Source organism: Sus scrofa, chromosome 1, assembly GCF_054392235.1.
Source record: "Sus scrofa isolate SSC_HxYL_T2T_F1_AM1 chromosome 1, Sscrofa_HxYL_maternal_Yorkshire_Landrace_v2.0, whole genome shotgun sequence".
Taxonomy (NCBI): Eukaryota; Metazoa; Chordata; class Mammalia; order Artiodactyla; family Suidae; genus Sus; species Sus scrofa.
In genome coordinates this window covers 170,613,140-170,626,804 of record NC_139383.1, presented here as the reverse complement: position 1 = coordinate 170,626,804, position 13,665 = coordinate 170,613,140, and the positions used below count along the sequence as shown (strand labels likewise).

The 13,665-nt window shown below is 41.4% G+C and overlaps 2 protein-coding genes across 6 annotated transcripts in view; one reads left to right on the top strand and one right to left on the bottom strand.

The window, feature by feature from the left end:
- Positions 1-4,229, bottom strand: part of LOC102165284 (uncharacterized) — a 780,066-nt gene extending 775,837 nt beyond the window's left edge. For 2 of the 4 annotated variants that reach the window (XR_014816043.1, XM_084977349.1), the window contains exon 1: positions 3,720-4,229. The gene's annotated coding sequence lies outside the window, so the exon portion shown is untranslated. Of the gene's footprint in view, positions 1-3,709 lie in introns of all 4 variants that reach the window. The other 2 variants (XR_014816052.1, XR_014816046.1) reach the window with 1 other exon arrangement.
- CDH20 (cadherin 20) overlaps positions 1-5,368 on the top strand; it is a 208,220-nt gene extending 202,852 nt beyond the window's left edge. For both annotated transcript variants that reach the window (XM_013993290.3, XM_084977335.1), the window contains one exon: positions 3,792-5,368. In XM_013993290.3, the coding sequence (XP_013848744.2) occupies positions 3,792-4,297 (506 nt within the window). In that variant the 3' untranslated portion in view covers positions 4,298-5,368. The remainder of the gene's footprint in view (positions 1-3,791) is intronic.
- The last annotated feature ends 8,297 nt before the right edge of the window (positions 5,369-13,665 follow it).

Genomic DNA, 13,665 nt, shown 5'->3' with positions numbered 1-13,665 from the left:
ACATGGATATCCAGGAGGATAAGCTGTTTGGGGGCCCTGGAACCCCTCCCAGGTACCATGGCCTCTAACCAGGGCCGGTCTGCCTCTCCTGGTGAAATAAAAAGATGTGATGACAGGCCAGTGAAGAAGCACTACTGGGATAGTAGAGCCTTTCTTCTTCCTCTATAGTTATACTGCAAAATAGCCACCTAGCTCCCTTGTACATAACGCCATTCATGCTATTGTTTTCAAACTCCACACTCAAAAACAAACCATAAAACATCTAAACCAACTCCTAAAGCCAAAGAAATATCTGTACATATCTCCCAACTCTTCTGACTGAATTAATTCTTAGCATATATATTTTGCTTAGAGAAAAACAACCTTAGTAGACAGTAATATTATTCAGTATGAAAGAATTCCAAGCATTCCATAAGGGAAAAGAGTAAAGCACTGGGGATTTAAATTAGAATTTAAGCTCTGATCCCAGGTTTATCTCCACACCAAGAGACTGAATCAGATTAAACAAAGGTCTGACTGTAAAATATCAGTGCTTGACTGAATTTCTAGTAGGCCTATGGAATATGCTTCTGGGAAAACATTTTAAAATACAACATCATGTTTAATTTTGTTTTTTTAGTTAGGCGCTACATGAAGGGAGAAACAGTATAAAGAAGTAACCTCAATCAGACCACTGTTACAGTTTCTGGTCCCTTTCTGTATTGATAAATAAAACCCTCCTGCAATTTCCTGGGTGTCCACAAGGTGGCACCGGGAGTCCTTGAGTCCCTAACAGGGTAAGCTGCAAGAGGTCTTGGAAGAAACTTGCTCCTAGGAGAAATTCCCAGTCTGGCTGTCCTTACTACCATCTTTGGAAAATGTCTTACATTGTAAGTTTATTTTAGCCCACAAACAGTGAAAGAAGCCATCATTATGGGGAGACTGATTTAAAGAGACTGGCACAAAGAAGCTCTCAAGTGAGAAGTGGTATGCAAGGGGCAATTTATTTGGTGCCTCCCAAACCCATTATGTCTTGTCTTTCGAATTGCACAAAACAGACAGTTTCAGGACCTAAATTAAGCAAAACTGTCATAAAATCCTCATAGTTTTAGGCACTTTTATTTCTAAGAGTGTACATCCCACATTAAATATAATTCATAAAACTGAGCTGCAGTCGATTTGTCACACACACAAAAAAAAACCTTTATTTTGTGGACAATGAAATAAACAAATTAATTTTTACTATGGATATTTTTTCATGTCTTAAGTATGCACCTAGTTCCTAGAAAATCTCATAGGCCTTACGCTCTATGCCTACAGATCCTAAAGAGTAAACATCCTAAAACGGATTCTCTTCTGTCAGGAACGCCTTTCAGCTAAATAGGATCATTTTTCCCAAACTGTGATTTTCAGGGGGTTATATAATACTTGTTACTTAAATCTGATTACCTAAAAAATAAGATATGTAGCAATCTTTATTTTTTAAGAGTTCTATAAATTGCCAAATTAATTTTTTCCAGTAGAAACGCAAAGACTTTTCTAATTCTGCTTCCTAGCATTTTCTGAACTACCACACCTACCACTCTAGTATCACTTACATGGAGGTTTTCCCAGTCCCCTAGGAAGAGTTAACTGGCCTTGCTTCTGGATTCTCTTCAAAACACTTGTAACTCTATGATAATCCTTATCACTACCAGATTCATATTAATCATTAATGTCTATCATCTCTTTAGACTGTAAGCCTCTAAAAGCAGAAGTCATTTCATAACCATTTCCCCAATGCTTCAGACAGTATCTAAAAAATATTTGATATTTGAATTTAGTAACTGTTTACTGAATCTCACAAACACAACAAGTTCACTAAAAATCCTATTTCTTCAACCTGCATCCATCCAAATCCCACCCCAGCCACTTCCTTAAAGCCTCATTAGTCCACTTCTCTGAAATCCCACAGTCCTAAAATCTGTGAGTTATATTTTTGCACATACAGATAACATACAAGAGTATATCATTGTTTCCTGTGTGTACATTTTGTCACCTGAGCTGTTCGGGAAAATGTCATGTTAACATCATTAATTTCAATTTACAAAAAACATATTCCAGAGTTCCCATTGTGGCTCAGTGGGTGACGAACCCAACTAGTATCCATGAGGATGCAGGTTCCATCCTTGGCCTTGCTCAGTGGGTTAAGGATCCAGCATTGCCATGAGCTGTGGTGTAGGTTGCAGATGCAGCTCGGATCCTGCGTTGCTGTAGATGTGGTGTAGGCTGGCGACTGCAGCCCCAATTCGACCCACAGCCTGAGAACTTCCATATGTCGCAAGCGCAGCCCTAAAAATTAAAAATAATAATAAATATTTTTTTTTAATTTCACATTCAAATTTTAAAGACCATTATTGTGATTTTTTTTTTAAGTTACTCCATAATCTTACTGGGCTTATGACTGTACTCCATTTTTCCCCCTTGGATAAACCGGGGGCTTATTTTGCAGTGTTGTCAAGCTGTCACTGTTCACCAGCTGTAACAAAGCACGCCAGAAAAAAAAAAATCAATAGCAGTTCTACAGCTAAAACCTCAACACACTTCCTGGAAAACATTTTCAGTCACAGAGATAAACAGTTCAATGGGATTATCTCTATCTCTCCTTTAAACCCCAGTGAACACATCTTAAAAAAAAAAAAAAAAAAAAAAAAAAAATTTGTTGGGATAAAATTTTTTTCCAAGGCTGCAAGGGCACATCTAACAGTGTGGCACTCCTTTGATAACATGATGAATTATATAAAATGTCACTGCTCCTTCCCTCCCTTCCGTGAACATCTTTGGATCCAGAAAGTCACAAACCTCTTCCTAATGGAAAGCTTCTCAGAGGAATCTGAGTTAACCGAACAATGGCAGTCATTTAAGTTCTTATTTTGGGGAGAAAATACAAAAAGAGTAAGACTTTGGCTCATATTTAACATATGTGTCTAGGGAGTTCCTGCTGTGTCGCAGCAGTTTAAGGATCCATCATTGCTCCAGCTGTGGATTCCATCCCTAGCCAAGGAACTTCCACAAGTTAAAGGACGCCAAAAAAACATATGTGTCTATGTGCATATGCACTAATATACAATCAGAGTGGAAACTTGAACAATGGTGGGGTGGGGTTAAGGGCAACGACCTTCCCTGCTGTCAAAAATCCGTGTATAACTTGTAGAAAATCCTCAGTATCCACGGTTTGGCATCTGTGGCAACCAGTGGCAAAAGTATTATAGTCTAAGTATTTATTTTAAAAAAATTTGCGTCTAAGTGGTCCCCAGTAGTTCAAACCCATGTTGTTTAAGGCTCAACAACGAGGATCTTATAGAGATACTAATGCTAAAAAGCAAGGTTCCACCTATAGAGTAAGATTTCCACATTATAATAAAAAGTTTATTCGTCTTTAGATAGAAGACATGATCTGACCCTTATCATATACTCCACCGCCGGCCACAGGTCTTTGAGCTTTGCTGTCGAGAATTTACAGTGGGTGGCTGGGTGTACACGATACACATTTCAAAGCAGTAAGGTGATGCAAAGAGACTTTACATGCAACCTCTAACTGAACCACGTGGCATCATGTCACATGGGATTTCTCTACCTACAAACGCTCCATCCCAGACATGGCAGAATGAGTGCGGACAGGGTAGACCCTGCGATGTAAAAGATCCAAATGCCGTCTGAGCGCTCACCACCCAGACAGCCCTTCCTGTACCTGTACTAACCGATCAGAGCTCTAGTCACCGTCCACACAACCAGGGCTCTTCCGTAAATGCCCTCTGCTCTGTCTCCGGCAGTGCTGGTGCTGCTCATCCTGTCCATGAGGAGGCACCGGAAACAGCCGTACATCATCGACGACGAAGAGAACATCCACGAGAACATCGTCCGCTACGACGACGAGGGCGGGGGCGAGGAGGACACCGAGGCCTTCGACATCGCGGCCATGTGGAACCCGCGGGAGGCGCAGGCGGGAGGCGCCCCCAAGACGCGGCAGGACATGCTACCCGAGATCGAGAGCCTCTCCCGCTACGTGCCTCAGACGTGCGCAGTCAACAGTACCGTCCACAGCTATGTGCTGGCCAAGCTCTACGAGGCCGACATGGACCTGTGGGCCCCGCCCTTTGACTCCCTGCAGACGTACATGTTCGAGGGGGACGGCTCGGTCGCCGGGTCTCTGAGCTCCCTGCAGTCAGCCACATCGGACTCAGAGCAGAGCTTCGACTTCCTGACAGACTGGGGGCCCCGCTTCCGGAAGCTGGCGGAGCTCTACGGGGCGTCTGAGGGGCCCGCGCCCCTATGGTGACGGAAGCCGACGCGGGTCCAACCTAGCCATTCTGGGCGGATGCTTCGCGGACAAGGCACAAGCAACCACGAGAGCAATATTGTGCTGGAGAGTCAGGATGGGGGTGAGCGGGCGAATGGGGCTCTCTCTGGATCAGCTTTACTTGGTTAGATTAAGTTAAATAATCACAAGGAAACACAGGAGGAGGGGGGCAGAATCTGCGATGACCTTTTTTTCTTTTTAATTTACGTGACACTGTATTACAAGGCATAGAGTCCAGAGTTGAATATGGCAGGTTTGGCTTTTCTCTGCCATTCACCAAGGTCTTCGTTACTTTGCCGCCTCAAAGCGGCTGTGCTTTTTAATGCCGAGGTGTAATTGAAACGATACTGTCCTATCTTTTGTTTTTTGTTTTGTTTTTCCCATCCTATTTTATTCTCCATTTAAGAGTTCTGCTGGCTCATCATCACACCGCACAAATCAACCCACACAAAAGAACACTGAAAAAATTCTTCCTCGGTGAAATTAACCTACTTGTTCTGGAGTGGATGGAATTAACCCTTTTCAGACAAGGTTAAGGCCGAATTGGCCTTGCATGGGGGATGGGTGGGAGGGTGGGAGAAGGAAGAGGCATTGACTTTACCCTCAAGTTTAATGGCTGAACCAAGAGTTGGCATTACAACAAATCCACCTCCATGAAGTTACAGGGCTCTTGTTCTCTCAGCTCTTTAACTGTGCCCCTGCAAAATTGTTCAGAAGGAAAACAAAATCTGCCTCTTTTGCACTGTAGAAATCTCTTCCATGTGCCAAATGTGAAGATTAGATGCTACAAATGAAAGCCAAATAAAAAGAAGTATCTGATAAAAGCATGGGTTAGAGGGCTTTCCTAATCTGTGTGAGGTCAATCCAAGGGATGTTTACATACTGTAGATAACCTACTTGAACAAAAATCAGTATTATAGAGAATAAATGGATGTAAGAAAATTACATGTAAAAGTTTTGTATATTTGTTAATAATTTTGGTAATAAATATGATGTACTGCACCTCAGTACCTTAGCACTTCTTTTAATAAAACTTAAATAGAAGGGAAAGTCTATTGCACATTTGTTTAATTGCTGAGCAGGTAAACGATGGCTTTGTGATCCTGACCTAATCACCTAGTCTCAGGTTTCTGGCACTGGGGCTGATTCGGTTTTTGTTTGTTTGTTTGGTGTTTGTTTGTTTTTTGTTTTTGGCTGCACCTGTGGACTGCAGAAGTACCAGGGCCAGGGATCAAACCTATGCCACTGCAGTGACAGGCCAGATCCTTAACCTACTGAGCTACCAGTGACCTCCTGGGGCTGATTCATAAAGCAAAGGCAACAACAAAGAAGTCTGAGGCTGTGCATTTTATCTCGGTCACTAACCACATGACTGGATGGTTTAAACTATGAAGCTGTTAAGATTTTCATGAATAATGATTTCTCCATCTCTGAAAAGAGTGAAGGATGATTTGATAACATCAACAATACATTAGTGAATTTAGGGAGTTCCCATTGTGGCTCAGTGGTAACGAACCCAACTAGTATCCATGAGGATTCCGGTTCAATCCCTGACCCTGTTCAGAGGGTTAAGGATCCAGTGTTGCAGTGAGCTGTGTGTAGGTCACAGACACAGCTCAGATCCCATGTTGCTGTGGCTGTGGTGTAGGCTGGCAGCTACACCTCCAATTCGACCCCTAGTCTGCCAACTTCCATATGCCATTGGTGCAGCCCTTAAAAAACAAAACAAAAAAAAAGTAGTGAATTTGGCACCTTATTTTTTTATTTTGTGAGGCAGTATTGCACGTAGCCACCAATGAAGCAGGCTGATTTGCTATTTTCATCTCTGCTCTGTTGGCACATCAAATAAGCAGCAAAAATATATACAAACGTGTACCAATGATGTACATCTTGTCAATACTGGGTTAGCTCATAGAAGGTTCATCTTTTATTTTACTCATCTTTCCTTTCCCCACAATAACTAACAATGGGTGCTTAAAAAGTGTTTAATGTGTGCATAATTGAAGGGATCTCTTTCTTTGACATCCCGTTATTAAAGGATATTTTACACAATTATCCTCACAATTGGGAACAAATTGTGAACAAAAATAGTTTTCTGAGTGTCTTGGTTACAGGTTCTCAAATTTTAATATGTATCAGAATCACTTGAAACACTTGTTAAACTATAGTTTGTTGGGCTTTAACCTTGGTTTCTAATTCAGTTGCTCTGGGGTGATTTGTATTTCTAACAGTTTCCTGGGTGATGCTGGTGATGCTGGTCCAGGGACCACACTTTTAAGAACCTCTGGTATACGGTAGCTCTTTCTGAAACATAACAAAGATTAGATTGTTGGCCTGCTAGCACTGGGGCCCACCCCAACCGTAGAATGGTGGTGTGAATCTTTTTTCCAGTAAAAAGAACAGTTTGGCAGAAATATGTTGAGAAGGCTAGTGAGGGTCTGGGAGCAAGCAGAATGATTTGTCCTTTATTAAGTGGTATACTAACAGCCAGGCAAATTCTCACATTCAACCTTCGGCATAGTCACCCTTTCCTCCATGAAAGGCAGCTCTCAGGAGTTCCCTAGTGGTGTAGCAGGTTAAGGATCTAGTGTTTTCAATGTTATGATGCAGGCTCAATCCCTGGCCCAGGAACTTCTACATACCATGAGCACAGCCAAAATAATAAATAAGTGAACTTGAGTCCAAACTAAGCTTTACAACATACTAGTTATATGAATGTCTGGAAGTTAGTCCCTATAACATTCTCCTTTTCTATCTCTACCCCTGAGGATAATTTTTTGACTATCTCACTCTCTGTTACATGTTTTAAAAACTGGGATCAGCTGTTATCCTAACCACAGGGGGTTATCATGCCCCACTTCCTGCAAAGTGGTCCCCCATGATACTGGGCACGAAATGATTAAGCAGAATCTCCTGGAGCTTCTGGTCCCTGGGAGGATGTTTAATGGTGTGATACAGGAAGTGTGAGAGAAACACAGATAGGAGAGCCACTTCAGCTCACACACTAAAGAGACGGTTCCCTCCAAATGAGTTTTAAAATTCCCTTCTCTTGCCATACAGTGCTGTTTTATCCTGAAAATAAAACATTGTCACTCCCAGACAGAATGCAGAATGTGATCAGGTTTAGCAAGAGGGCTGTAAAGTTATTCAGCCATTTCTTTGCCAACAGGTAAAGCAGCTAGCCTTTCATTTACATGTTAGAGGGAAAAGGAGCATCTGTGGAAATCAATTGATAAGACTTTATATCTGAAACTGTATTCTGAACAAGAACACAAGCAAAGATAAAGATTAGCAATGAATTTTCCGAATCAAAAGAGCAGAATATCTTTTTTTCATTTTTTTCATTTTTAAAATGATTTTTATTTTTTCCATTATAGTTGGTTTACAGTGTTCTGTCAATGCCTATTGTACAGCAGAATATCTTGACATGGCAAGTAGCAAAGGAAAAGATGGGAGTGGCTTACACAATGAAGAATCTATAAATCCTGAAAACAAAACTCAGACAAGCCAAAATCAGTATAGGCATATTGGCTAAGGTTGTTACTAGTTTGTTGGGTTTTTTTTTTTTTTTTTTTTGGTCTTTTTAGGGTCCCACAACATAGGGAGGTTTCCAGGCTAGGGGTCTAATCGGAGCCACAGCCACAGCAACTCGGGATCCAAGCCACATCTTCGACCTTCACCACAGCTCATGGTAATGCCAGATCCTTAACCCGCTGGTCAGGGACTGAACCTACAACCTAGTGGTTCCTAGTCGGATTCGTTTCCACTGAGCCACAACAGAGTTGTTACTAATTTACTAGTGATCCAGAACTAGGCCTTGATGTCAGAATTCCCAGTATATCTTTTCTAGTGCTGGAACCACATGAGCATAGGATATATCTTACAAGTAGTTCTTTTTTGCTGATGGATTCATTCTCAAGTCCATTTGTCATCATCATAACAGAATTAATATCTAGAACTTTCAGGATATTTTTATCTGTAAATACCTGGATTTGGAAGCCTTCTGCTTGATCATAGGGTCAAGGTTCTGGTATATAAAGTGGACAAAATTAGGCATACAACATATTTTTATATGTAATTAATATACATTTATATTATTATTATTATTAATTACATAATTAATATACATAAACTATAGATAAAGTATACAATTTATTGTTTTGACATATGTGTACACTCATGAAACCATCACCCCAATCAAGATAGCAAAAATATCTGTTACCCTCAAGAATTTTCTCATACTCTGTTGCAATACCTCTCTCCCATCCCTGCCAATCACTCTCCCTAACTGCAAGCAACCACCAATGTGCTATCTATAACAATAGATTTGTTTACATTTTCTAGAGTTTTACTAAATGTAATCATACAAAGTATACTCTTTTTTATGTGGGGGGAGGGTTGTCTGGCTTCTTTCATTCAGCATTATTATTCTGAGATTCATTCACATCACTGTATGTATCAATAGTTCATTGCTCTTTGTTATGCAGCAGTATTCCATTGTGCAGATATACCACATTTTTTTAAATCCTGTATTAGCCTGCTCATGCTGCCAAAATAATACACCATTAAATTGGGTGGCTTAAATAACAGAAATTTATGGAGTTCCCTTCATGGCTCAGCTGAAATGAATCTGACTAGCATCCATGAGGACACAGTTTAGATCCCTGGCCTCACTCAATGGGTTAAGGATCCGGCGTTGCCATGATCTGCAGTGTAGGTCGAAGACGCAGCTCAGATCTGGCATTGCTCTGGCTGTAGTGTAGGCCCCCAGCCCTAGCTCCGATTAGACCCCCTAGCCTGGGAACTTCCATATGCTATGGGTGTGGCCCTAAAAAGACAAGAAAAAAGAAAAGAAATAACAGAAATTTATTGCCTCTTAGTTCTGGAAGCCAGAAGTCCAAGATCAGGATGCCAGCATAGTCAGGTTCTCAAAGAGGACTCTCTTCCTGGTTTTCAGATGGCCACCTTCTCATTGTGCCCCATATGATGGGGAAGCAAGCAAGCTCTCTGGTGTCTTTATTATTTTTTTAATTTATTTAATTGTGTTGAAGTATAGTTGATTTACAATTTTGTGCTAATTTCTGCCATAGAGCAGAGCGATTCAGCCATACATAGACATATATCTATCCTAATACAGATTACCACAGGACAGTGAGTAGATTTCCCTATGCCATACAACAGGTGCCCATTGACCATCTATTCCGTGTACAGAAGTGTGCATTTGCCAGTTCCAATCCCCCATTTCATCCCTGTCCCCCTTCCCCTTTGGTAACCACAAGTTTGTTCTTGAAGTCAGTGAGTCTGTTTCTGTTTTGTCAATAAATTCATTTGTATCTTTTTTTAAATTTCCATATGTAAGTGATATCATATGATATTTGTCTTTCTCTGTCTTCCTTACTTCACTTAATATGATAATCTCTAGGTCAGTCCATGTTGCTTCAAAAGTCATTACTTCATTCTTTTTTATGGCTGAGTGATATTCCATTGTATATATGTACCATATTTTCTTTATCCATTTCTTTGTGTATGCACATTTAGGTTGCTTCCCAATCAAAAAAAAAGGGGGGGGGCAGAAGATCTAAATATATACTTCTCCAAAGAAGATATACAGATAGCCAAAAAGCACATTAAAAAAATGCTCAACATCACTAATTACTAAAGAAATATAAATCAAAATTAATGAGATGTTACTTCACACTGGTTAGAATGGTGACATCAAAAAGTCTACAATTAAGGAATTCCTGTCATGGCTCAGCAGAAACAAATCTGACTAGCATCCATGAGGATGCAGGTTTGATCTCTGGCCTCCCTCAATGAGTTAAGGATCTGGCATTGCCGTGAGCTGTGGTGTAAGTCTCAGACGAGGCTCAGATATGGTGTTGCTATGGCTGTGGCATAGGCTGGCAGCTTCAGCTCTGATTGGACCCCTAGTCTATGAACCTCCATGTGCCGAGGGTGTGTCCCTAAAAAGATTTTTTTAAAAAAGTCTACAATCAATAAATGCTAGAGGGATTTTCCATTGTGGCTCAGCAGGTTAAGGACCCAGTGTTGTCTCTGTAAGGATGCAGGTTCAATCCCTGGCCTTGCTAGTGGGTTAAGGATCTTGCATAGGTGTTGCTGTGGCTGTGACATAGGCCACAGCTGCAACTTGATTCAACTCCTCACCTATGAACTTCCATATACTACAGATATGTCCGTCAAAAGAAAAAATTAATAAATAAATGCTAGAGAGTGTGCAGACAAAAGGGAACCCTCCTACACTATTGGTGGGAATGTAAATCTGATATGATTAGGGCCCCAGTCAATTAACCTCATTTAAACTTAATTACTTTCTAATTCCAAATCCAGTCATATTAGAGGTTACAGCTTTAACATATGAATTTGGGGCATTGGTGGGAAGGAGGACACAATTCAGTCCATACTGAAATGGACCTTTTGATTGTTTGCAGCTTTTGGCTTTTACAAGTTAAGCTACTAAGAGCATTTGTGTGTGAGTCTTTGTATGGACATGTATTTTATTTTCTCTTGGTTAAATGCCTAGGAGTGGAAATGCTTGGGTGGAGTCATAGGGTAGGTATATGGTTTTGGTTTTGGCTTTGTTTTTTTTTTTTTTTAACTACCAAATTATTTTCCAAAGTCTTTTTACCATTTCACATTTCCACTAGTAGCGTATGAGGGTTCCATTTCATCCTCGTCTTTACCAACACTTGGAATGGTAATTTTTTTTTTTCATTTTAGTCATTATAATAGGAATATAATAGAAATAGTAGTATTTCACTCTGGTGTTTGCTTGTTATACCCTAATGAGTAATAATGTTGAGCATCTTTTCATGTGCTTATTTGCCATCCATATATCTTCTTTGGTGGGATACCAGAGGTAGCTGCTCATTTTTTATTGAGTTATTTGTTCCCTTACTGTTGAGCTTTGAGTTCCTTTTTATTTCCTGGATACGAACCCATACTTTGCAAGGATTTCTTCTCCCAGTCTGTGGCTTGTCTTTTCATTCCCTTAACAATGTCTTTTGAAAGGTAGGAGTTTTTATTTTGATGAAATCCAATTCATCAATTTGTTCCCTTATAGATTATGCTTTTAGTGTCATTTCTTAAAAAAAAGAAAAAAATCTTTGCATACCCAAAGTCACAAATATTTTCTTCCCTGTTTCTTTCTAGAACTTCTCTGGTTTTAGGTTTTACATTAGGTCTATCATTCATTCGGGGTTTATGTTTGTAGATTTTTAGGTATGAATTGAAGCTCTTTTTCTTTTCTTTTTTAGCAAGTAAATATCCCATTGTTCTAGCACCATTTATTGAAAAAAGGCTCTCTGTTTTTACTGCATGGCCTTTGTTGTCAGTTAATTTGTGTCTGCCACAGAGATGTTTAAGTCCTAACCCCCAGTACCTAGGAATGTGATCTTTTTTGAAAAAAGGGTCTTTATTTACAGATGTAATCAAATGGATATGATGTCATACTGGATTAAGGTGAATCCTAATCCAGTGATTGGTGTCTTTATGAGAAGAGAAAAATCTGGACATAGAAACAGAGACACAGCGAGAACACACACGATGACTGAGGCAGATGGTAGGAAGGATGCACCTATAAGCCAAGCAGTTGTCAAGGAAGTCAGCCACCACCAAATGAGGAGAGAGGGATGGGACAAATTCTCTCTTCAGAAGAAACCAACCTTGCCCACACCTCGACTTCAGACTTCCAGCCTCCAGAACTGTGACAGAATACATTTCTGGGGTCTTTCTTATTGTTGCTGTTGCAGTTTGTCTTTTTAGGGACAAACGGGCAGCATATGGAAGTTCACTGGCTAGGGGTAGAACGGGAGCTGTAGCTGCCAGCCTACACCACAGCCAAAGCAACTTGGGATCCAAGCCAGGTCTGCGACCTACACCCCACCTAATGGCAATGCCGGATCCTTAACCCACTGAGCAAAGCCAGGGATCAAACCTGCATCCTCATGGATGCTAGTCAGATTTGTTTCCACTGAGCCATGATGGGAACTCCCATTTCTGTTGTTTTAAACCACCCAGTTTGTGGTCATTTGTTCTGGCTGCCCTAGGAAACCAAATCAAACAGCCTTACATAAGACATTTTTTTAAAGACCTATTTTAACAGAAAAAAATAACTCAGGCTGAATCCTGTCTATATCCCCTGTTACTTTGGCTGGATCTACAACACATGCATACACCAGTTTCCTTATTAATTAATACACTAATTCGTGTGTTCATTTGTGGGGGGCGTGGTGTCTTTCTTTTGACTCAGACTTTGCACACGGTGGGTGTGTGGAGAGAGCTCAGAAGACGCCCTCCTGTCTGGCAGGCCGCAGGCAGCAGCAGGCCTGTCCAGCTGACTTGGCAGCCTGCGAGCAGCTCTCACAGTTGCCGGCAGGGGAGAGGGAAGGATGAATCACCAGATGGCTGAGAAGAGACACTTCCATTCATATGACCCCAAGGATGTGGGCGCTGCGGAGAGGTTACAGAGAAAGGAGAGAGGCAGGAGCTGCTGTAAACAGTGCTAAGTGCCCATTGGTCCACATGCTACACAGCAAAAGGACAGCATTCCGAGAGGTGCCCACACTCAGCTGCAATGTGGAGCATATGTACCCTGCCAGTCAATCCCCCCTTGGCATGATGCTGCAGGTGAAGAGCTGCACGGCAAAGTGAAAGAATTAACCTTCAAAGAGCAGGCGGCGTGGTTTCCTTCTGTCTCTTGTACTTGACATTCCCCCTGCCCCAGTAAACTGTCCTCTGTGTTTCACTGCCAGGCCTATCTGCAGGGAAATCCACTCATCCGAATCGCTAGTCTTCACTAGCGACTAGAAGACACTAACTCTCTGGCCCAGTATTTACCTCCAGGACTGGCCCCATCAACCTCACATTTTTCCATTTGCCAATGACATCTTACAACTTCAGCTAAGGCAGTCTATGAGGGTTGGTGGAAGACGAGATTCTCAAATGCAAGGCATTACCTGAGGATAAATATTAATTACACCCAGGAGGGAACTCAGGGTCTCATCAGCTGGCTCCAGGCTGATGTCACCACAGCTGAGCTGCAGCAAAGGAAAGAGGAAGGAGACTGCTGACTATTGACCACTGACTGTATGCACAGTGCTAAGTGCTTTTCACATGTGTCATCATAGTTAGAGCACAAGCAAAGCACACATTTAAAACCAGAAAGGGGAGTTCCCTGGTGGCTTAGCAGGTCCCAGATCTGGCACTGTCATTGCTGTGCCTCAGGTCACTGCTGAGATGCAAGTACAATCCCTGACTGGGGAACTTCTGCATGCCGTGGGTGTGGCCAAAAAAAGGACACAGAGCCCTGAATGAAACACTCACTTGGA